The sequence below is a fragment of the Gekko japonicus genome, unplaced genomic scaffold, assembly GCF_001447785.1.
Source record: "Gekko japonicus isolate JY-2015 unplaced genomic scaffold, Gekko_japonicus_V1.1 scaffold1256, whole genome shotgun sequence".
NCBI classification, from domain to species: Eukaryota; Metazoa; Chordata; class Lepidosauria; order Squamata; family Gekkonidae; genus Gekko; species Gekko japonicus.
In genome coordinates this window covers 207,739-216,691 of record NW_015169211.1, presented here as the reverse complement: position 1 = coordinate 216,691, position 8,953 = coordinate 207,739, and the positions used below count along the sequence as shown (strand labels likewise).

Below are 8,953 nucleotides of genomic sequence, written 5' to 3'. Positions count from 1 at the left end.
GCCATTGCCTGCCTCTGCATAGTGACTCTGGAATTCCCTGGTGGTTGCCCATCCAAATAGTGTTATTGTTGTTGTTATCGTATGGCATTGTGTGCAGAGTAGCTAGGAGATCCTAAGATTGTCTGGCAGGCAGAAGTGGCGAGCTGGACTTGTTTTTAAGGCAAGTGATGTTTCAGAGGTGGTTTGCCGTTGCCTGCCTCTGCATCAGGCCCCTGGTATTCCTTGGAGGTCTCTCATCCAAGTACTAGCCACGGCTGACCCTGCTTGGCTTCCGAGACCTGGCGAGATCGAGCTAGCCTTTGACTGTAATGGTCCCAATAGTGCAATGCTCCCTCTAAGCCGTGGAGTCTTGTGAGCAAAAATTCTACTTTGTGAGCTACTGGCCTTAAAGTTGTGAGCGAGAGCCAGTTTGGTGTAGTGGTTAAGTGCGCGGACTCTAATCTGGGAGAACCGGGTTTGATTCCCCACTCCTCCACTTGCACCTGGCTGGATGACCTTGGGCAAGCCGTGGTTCTGATAAGAGCTGTTCTTGAAAAAGAGCAGTTTCTGTCAAGAGTTCTCTCAGCCCCACTTACCTCACAGGGTGTCTGTTGTGGGGAGGGGAAGGGAAAGGAGTTTGTAAGCCGCTCTGAGACACCTTTGGGTTGTGAAGGGCGGGGTACAAATCCAATCTCTTCTTCTTCTTCTTCTGCTGCTGCTGCATAAATTATATGCTCTGGAGCCGTCCTTCCTGAGCCGAGACAAAAATGTGTGAGCCGGAGCCTAAAAAACTGTGAGTTAGCTCACACTCACTCAGCTTAGAGGGAACACTGCAATAGGGTATAATGGAGCTGAAAAATTTCGGGAATCCTGAATATTTACTGAATCTGAATACTATGCCGCTATTGGGATTTGGGAATATTGGGAAATACCAATTTTTTGGGGGTTCAATATACCTGAACCTGGAAAATACCGTGTTTTATTTTGTTTTTGCACACCCCTACTAGCAGCATTCAAGGCTCCATTTGAGTACTGTGAAGAACACTTAGTTAAACACGTGGCGGTTTTATCCTTCCAGTAGTTGCCTCTGTTGCTCGACTAGAACAGCAGGCAAAGGCAAAAAGGCGGTGGGCTTATAGAGGAGGGAGTCCTATCAAGCTTCTCTTTGTCATCTTTCTGACTTGGAGAGCAATTTCTGCAGAAGCTGAAGCTGAAAACACCCCTCCCATACTTGTCTGTACTTCCTGTTGCCATCAGTTTTCTTTTCCAGTCAAACTTAACTCTCTAGAACAGGGGTGTCAAACATGCGGCCGGGGGGCCAATTCAGGCCCCTGGAGGGCGTCTATCAGGCCCGCAGCGGAACTGGTTGTCTCCAGTTTCTTCTTCCAGTTCTTCTGCTGCTGCGTCATCGTAGGTCTGCATCTTACAGATACACACCTGAACAGCATACTCAAGATTGCAACAGCACAGACATTTTGATGCAGTAATTCAGAGCAAGAGGTGTCAGTTATCAGACACTGTTAAATAAACAAAATATTGCAAGAGTGCTGATGTTTTAAACATGTTTTTATTTTAAGTAAAATAACCCCACCCTTTGTGTTTGTGTCCTTTATAAAGTTTATATCTCCGCTCCCTGGCATTACAATTTATGACACGCATGGCGCGGCCCAACAAGGTCTCATTTATATCAGATCCGGCCCTCATAACAAATGAGTTCGACACCCCTGCTCTAGAATGTTTTAATGTTCTAACATAAAACATGATGGAGTTACTTGTACCTGTCTGCGGTTACTTTCCCCCATTTAAACAGGGAAGCGACTGGGGCGTTGGGAGTGGAGTTTTGTTTTTAATTAAATTGAGGTGCTCATGTCAGTCCATGGTCACAAAGCCACTGTTTTGGGCAGTAGAGTTTTCATGACTCACAAAAGCTCCTCCCCTGCCACAATTTTTGTTAGTCTTTAAGGTGCCACTGGACCCTTGCTCTTTTCTGCGGCTAGAGGCATGTCCATCTTGATCTGTTTTTGGCAACACCCACCTCACAAGAGCTCTTTGTTTTCTAAGTTTCTTACTTAAATCGGAGGTCACCAGTTACCCCGATTGACGTCTTGCAAACGGGCAGGCCATGCCTTTATTCTACGGGGCCTTGTTTTGAAGGCATGCGAGAAATAATTAGGACTGATCTCTTTTTTTATGTCTCACAAAATCGGCGTTGCCATGTTTTTTGAACCAGGGCTGGTCTTTGCGACAGGAGTGTTTCTTGCTGCCCCCTAACTCCCCGAGGAAGGCGCTACAGCTCAGGGGTAGAGCGTCTGGTCAGCATGCAGAAGGTCCCAGGGTTCAGTCCCTGGTATCTCCAGTTGACAGGGTCAGGAAGGAGGTGATGTGAAAGACCCCTGCCGGAGAACTCTGAGTTAGTGCAGGCAATCCTGAGCTATATGGTTAGTGGCCTGACTCGGGATAAGTTAGCGAGTCGCTACGGGTGAGAAGCTGCAGTATATGTAAGATTGATTTATTGTATATGGCCATTGGCCGTTACAATACAAAATCGCATTCGAAAAGTACTTACGATTTAAAGCATTGCGTTCGGAATAAAGCTAAATTATACAACTAAGATGTCAAAATCATAACAGTTTAGGATTATAAAATTGTAAAAACATGGCATCGGTTCTTTGTAACTCATTATAAAATATTTCTAAGAGCCACCTTGGATCTAACTTTCCGAACTGCAAGTGCAAAAAGCGCTACCTTGCTTGAAACCACAGGATTTGTATCCGGCGAGGCAAAGCTTTTTGCTGTCAGATAAAGTGTGCCCTTGGCTTAAGATTCCAGCTGCAGTATATAGAGTGAGTTGTGGTTTGTGTGTGTTGGCTGTATGAAATTTTCAATACACAACTTTGGGACTTAGGAGCTTTAACCTGCCTCTTGTCGTTCAACAGACGGACTGAGTCATTTGGCTCATGCTAGAAACCATGCGGTAGCCTTTTCTCACGAAGACCTCTTGGAACTTCTGCACTATATGGGTTAAATTGATAGCGGTGCAAGTTGGTTATCATAAAATGTAGGCTTTTCAGATGGGCCGGTGTTAAGATACTGAGCTGATGCCTGCGTACGTTTCTCGATACGTGCCCCTGTATAAATCAATGGTGCGACCTCATTTGGAATACTGTGTGCAGTTCTGGTCACCACACCATAAAAAGGATATTATAGCTTTGGAAAAAGTGCAGAAAAGGGCAACTCGAATGATAAAAGGGTTGGAACACTTTCCCTATGAGGAAAGGTTAAGGCGCTTAGGGCTCTTTAGCTTGGAGAAACGACGACTGAGGGGTGACATGATCGAGGTTTATAAGATGATGCATGGGAAAGAGCAGGTAGAGAAAGAGGTCCTTTTCTCCCTTTCTCACAATACAAGAACTCGTGGGCACTCCATGAAATTGCTGAGCGGTCGGGTTAGAACGGATAAAAGGAAGTCCTTCTTCACCCAAAGAGTGATTAACACATGGAATTCACTGCCACAGGAAGTGGTGGCGGCTACAAGCATGGACGGCTTCAAAAGGGAACTAGATGGGCATATGGAGCAGAGGTCCATCAGTGGCTATTAGCCACAAGGTATAGATAGGGACTCTGGGGCAAGTGATGCTCTGTCATCTTGGTGCTTGGGGGGGGGGGTCAACAGTGGGAGGGCTTCTAATGTCCTGGCCCCACTGGTGGACCTCCTGATGGCACTGTGGACCTCCTGATGGCCCCTGGTATTTCTGGCCACTGTGTGACACAGAGTGTTGGACGGGATGGGCCTTTGGCCTGATCCAACATTGGCGTCTCTTATGTTCTTATGTTAACCTGAGCGACAGGCCTGTATCCAACGTTCCTTCTAATTTTTTCCTCCCTACCGAGCAGAGCAGTTCATATCCTGAGCAGAATGTAACTGCTATAATCTGGGGAAATGGCGGTGCAAGACCCTGCGTGGCTCCAGATTGCTGCTGAGCGGGGCTTCTGGTGTTAATGAGAGGCCGCTCACACCCACGGCTTAGCGGGAACACTGCTTTTATTTATTTATTTGATTTGATTCGTATCCCGCCCTTCCTGCCAGAGCAGGCTCAGGGGGGCTCACATTAAAAAAATTAAAATACAATAAAACACAGATTTCTTACATACAGACACCTCGTAACTTTCATATACGATTCACAAATAAGTGCAGTTAAAGTCCTGGTGGCGGTAACTCTTGGCCCTGATGTTGCAGATGTAGCAGGAAGTATGGCCAAAGGGCGTTACTGTTGACATCGCAGGCAGATGCAGTTGTCATGAAGGGGCTTATCCCAGTTCAATGTTGTTAGTAGCGGCTCCTAATCGAAGGGCTGGTGGAAGACCTCCGTTTTATAGGCCCTGAGGAACTGTAAAAGGTCCTGCAGGGCTCTGATGTCTTCCGGGAGCTCAATCCACCAGTATGGAGCCACTACTGAGAAGGCCCTGGCCCTAGTAGAGGCCAATCTGGCATCTTTCAGTTTAGGGAGAGTCAAACAGTTCCGGGACCCTGACCTCACTGTGATGCCACTGACACTACCCTTCCCTCCAACTTTAACTCCCATATAAACAGACCCGTACACATGATTATTTTTTAAGTTTCTTCTTTTTCCTAGACCAGTAAGCTCCCCAGGTAATCTGGAGGTTGAGCACTTGAATGAGATTTCAAGAGATAGCCATCTTGGTTTTTATGCGAGGAGTACTGAATATATTTTTCTATGATTATAACTGGTTTTAAATATCTTAATGTATGTATTGTTTTATGTTATGTTATGATTTGGTAATATGACTTGTAAGCCGCCCTGAGCCTACGGGGAGGGCGGGATAGAAATACAAATAATAAATAAGTAAATAAATAAATAAATATTTAGCAGAAGGCTTTAGTAATTAAATCGCTCTTGCACTGGCAGTTACAGAATCCGGCAGTGCCGCTGGTGCAATCCTGCTCCTGCGGAAATCCTGCGGGAATCCCCCCAGATCTCTGTAGAACTGTCGATTTATTTTAAAAAAAAATTTTTTCTGCTGTCTCATCAGTATGAAGACGAGGAAGCTGCGGAGGAGTTCAAGATTTCCAGCTTTGTCGACATGGTTCGCGACTGCAGCCGAATCGGCATCCCCTTCAGCTCACAAGGTGAGTCGTCTCAAAAATGCGGAGAAGTCCTTCAGTACCCTCCAGAACAAGTCGACACAACTGCCAGATGCTCTGGACTGTGCCTACAGACGTGTATATGAACTGATATCTATATCTATATCTATCTATATCTCTATCTATCTATCTATCTATCTATCTATCTATCTATCTATCTATCTATCTTAGGCTATTTGTGGGCAGGAACGCACAGGAACGGAGTTCCGGCTGGCTCCCAAGTTGGCCACGCCCACCAGGAACGCATTAGCATAATAGGCCACACCCAACAGCAGAAACTCATTAGGATTGGCTACATTCGGGGTGTGTGGCCTAACATGCAAAGGAGTCCCTGCTACAAACAGGGTTTTGACCACAAACAAGGTAAACAGAATAAGAAGCAAAAGGTGGGTGTGGCTGGATGACCACACTTCTGGTAACATGGGGGTGCGGCCTAATATGCCGATGAGCTGGGCTGTCAGGGGTGTGGCCCAATATGCTAATGAGTCCCTGCTGTTGGGGGTGGCCTATTATGCTAATGAGTTCCTGCTGGGCTTTTTCTACAAAAGGAGCCCTGGATGTGTGGAACGATTCAGGTGGGTAGCCATGTTGTTATGAAGCAACAGAACAACGTGTTTGAGTCCAGGGGCACCTTAAAAACCCAACAAAAGTTTAATTTTGGGTATAAGCTTTCGTGTGCACGCACACTTCATCTTGTACCAGGAATTAAGCTTTGCTGGTCATAAGGATGCTCCTATATTCAAGCTTTGTTTGGTGTGTGGGATGTGAGTATTGAATCTGGACCAAGACGACCCAAGTTCCAAGCTTGTGGACATTTATTTTTATTTTATGTACGTTATTGGTAGTCCGCCTTTCTCGCTGGGACTCAAGGGGGATTACAGAGAGCCAGTCAGTACAATCCACAAGAGGGCACATTCAGTAAACCATACAATAAGATTAGGGTTGTAGAACCAATCAGAAATCTAGAAAACAGAACTGAAGCAAAGCATATGTGTTAACGTGACATATTAAATGATGCAAAGTTACACAATAGGGTCCAGCCCACAGTAAACTGTACACAGTTGAACAGACCATAGTTCCCCCCATAATGAATCCAAGTAACTTTGTGCAGGGCTTTTTTTTTTTTGTAGAAAAAGCCCAGCAGGAACTCATTAGCATATTAGGCCACACCCTGACAGTACAGCTCATTAACATATTAGGCCACAGCCCATGCCTTCCCTACGCAGAGAAGGGGTCGCCCTGGCCCACCTGCCTCGGCGTCACTGAGGGGCAGGGTCGCTCTCCAGGCCTTCCCTCTGTAGCCATGCACGCGCAGAGGTTTTGGCTGTAGTGGGCGTGGCCAACTCTGAAGCCAGCCAGAACGCCATTCCTGTGTGTTCCTGCCCCCAAATAGCCCTGACTTTGTGTATCATTTAGCACAGCGCAAGTCTACCGCCTGCACAGAAAAGCCCTCTAGAATAATTCAATTCTGCATAGTTTTCAGAAAGCCAGGCCTGCACAATGTTAGGCCAGCCACAACCTTTCAACCTCACCTACCTCCAAGGATTGTTAGAAAAAAGGAAGGAAGGGGGGAAGAGCAAGATAAAAATGTATCCTGAAAATTGCTTTGTCTTGCCAAGTGAGAGCTGGAGTTTTGTCACGACCAGTATGAATCTGGTTTCATTTTGGAACACAGATATGCATAAAGGAAGTCAAACCCCCGCTCAAAAGGGGAACAGATTTTTAAGCAGTAGTTGAGAGGGGTAGGAAGAGGCCTAGGAATGCCAGGAGAGACAGATAGCAAGTGCATTTACCGTTTCAGTCATGGACCTGAAAGACTAGATTCTTGTTGGGTGGAAGACTATGGGGTATTTTGCAGAAAAACACACGCGAACGGCGCGGGTTGTTATTCATCTTGGCAAGTAGATCCCCCCCCCCCCCCCCCGGCCCAGGACAAGCGGAGTAATGAAGCCAAGCAGGTGTTCCCAAAAACACACAGCCTTGTTCTCAAAGAATTGTGCAGGTGGTATAAGCTCTGATTAGTCTGATTACCTTATTGTTACAGGTAAATATAGTGGCTGGCTAGCAAGCTCAGACACAGTTTGGGGGCCCCTGATTGAAGTAGTGTTGGTGACTCCGGAAGCAAGGGTCAAGTGGGTGAAAGAGGAGAGGGGGTTGAGGAATGAAGGATTCTAAGCCATGTAGGAGCTGGTGTCCTTGGAGATCGGAGTATAATAAGGAGGCATATGCAAGAATGTGGCTTCCCTGTTCACTTAGGACAGGGGTGTCAAACATGCAGCCCGGGGGCCAGATCAGGCCCGCAGTGGAACTGGCTGTCTTCTGCTTCTTCCAGTTCTTCTGCTGCTGCGTCATCGCAGGTTTGCGGCTTACAGATACACCCCTGAACAGCATACTCAGGATTGCAATGGCACAGACATTTTGATGCAATAATTCAGAGCAAGAGGTGTCAGTTACCAGACACGGTTGAATAAACAAAATATTGCAGGAATCGAACACAGATCAACCTGGCTTCCATGTGCCTCTCTTTTCATATCTGGTTTGCACTTTTGAGTTTCTGAAAGCTGCGTGGATGGTTCTTTACCTTGAAGTCTTTGTTTCAAACCCCCCCACACACACACACACCAACGCTCCCTCTAAGCCGTGCAGTCTTGTGAGCAAAAATCCTACTTTGTGAGCTGCTGGCATTAAAGTTGTGAGCGAGCGATTTGGCTGCTGCATAAATTAGTTTCCCCTGGAGCCCTCCTTTCCTCTGGAGCCCTCCTTCCTGAGCGAAGACCAAAATGTGTGAGCCGGAGGCTAAAAAACTGAGAGCTAGCTCACACTAACTCCACATAGAGGGAACACTGCCCCCCCCCAGCCTGTGGGGTTTTTTTCTGAAAAGAGAGGAATAAGGGACCAGAAAATTATTTCTGTTAATCACATTGCCTGAGTAGCTGAAGACAAAAGATCCTCTGTGTTTTTAAGGAATGCTCCAGATAAACCCTCTTTTTATGCAAGGAAAGTGGCGACGTTCTTCATGCTACGCAGGTTTCCCGATTTAGAACAGAAAAGTCTCTGACTTCCTGCCAGGATACAAACCTTGACTTGTTTTCCTGAGAGAGGGAGAGCGCTCCGATAGGCTGATGCAAGGGAGCAGCAACCCTCTCATTTGTAAACTTTTTAAAAAAGAAACATCGCGGAGAGCAAGCCGGCTTTTATTTGATGTGAGTTCCCAGGCAGCCGATATTTCCCCCGTGGCTGGTAGCCGTTTTGAAAGTTTTGGTAGAATGCCACGCACTTGGCACCTCTCCACTCCTTTTGTTTCTCAGAGCGCGCACACATTCCCTTGGCCTCAACCAAAGGCCTTTAGGTACTCCTGAGGGAAGGGCAGCTGCTTTCTGTAGCGGTGTGGGAAAACATCCTTTGCGGATTTAAACCCACTCTTGCGCGTCCTCTCCTATGCTGCCAACAGGAACAGCTCCCTGCCCTCCTTCCTGCCAGTTTGGTGTCGTGGTTCAGTGCGCGGACTCTAATCTGGGAGAACTTGGTTTGATTCCCCACTCCTCCACTTGCAGCTGCTGGATGATCTTGGGCAATCCATAGTTCTGTCAGAGCTGTTCTTGAAAAAGAGCCGTTTCTGTCAAGAGCTCTCTCAGCCCCACCCACCTCACAGGGTGTCTGTTGTGGGGAGGGGAAGGGAAAGGAGTTTGTGAGCCGCTCTGAGATTCCGTTAGGTAGTTGAGGGCGGGGTATAAATCCAATCTCTTCTTCTTCTTCTTCTACCTCACAGGGTGTCTGTGGTGGGGAGGGGAAGGGAAAGGAGTTTGCAAG

At 46.9% G+C, this 8,953-nt stretch overlaps 1 protein-coding gene across 1 annotated transcript in view; it reads left to right on the top strand.

Moving 5' to 3' along the window:
* LOC107114773 (chromosome unknown open reading frame, human C20orf194) overlaps positions 1 to 8,953 on the top strand; it is a 146,045-nt gene that overhangs the window by 37,893 nt on the left and 99,199 nt on the right. Inside the window, exon 4 of the mRNA XM_015416363.1 lies at positions 5,032 to 5,128. Within this exon, the coding sequence (XP_015271849.1) occupies positions 5,032 to 5,128 (97 nt within the window). The remainder of the gene's footprint in view (positions 1 to 5,031; positions 5,129 to 8,953) is intronic.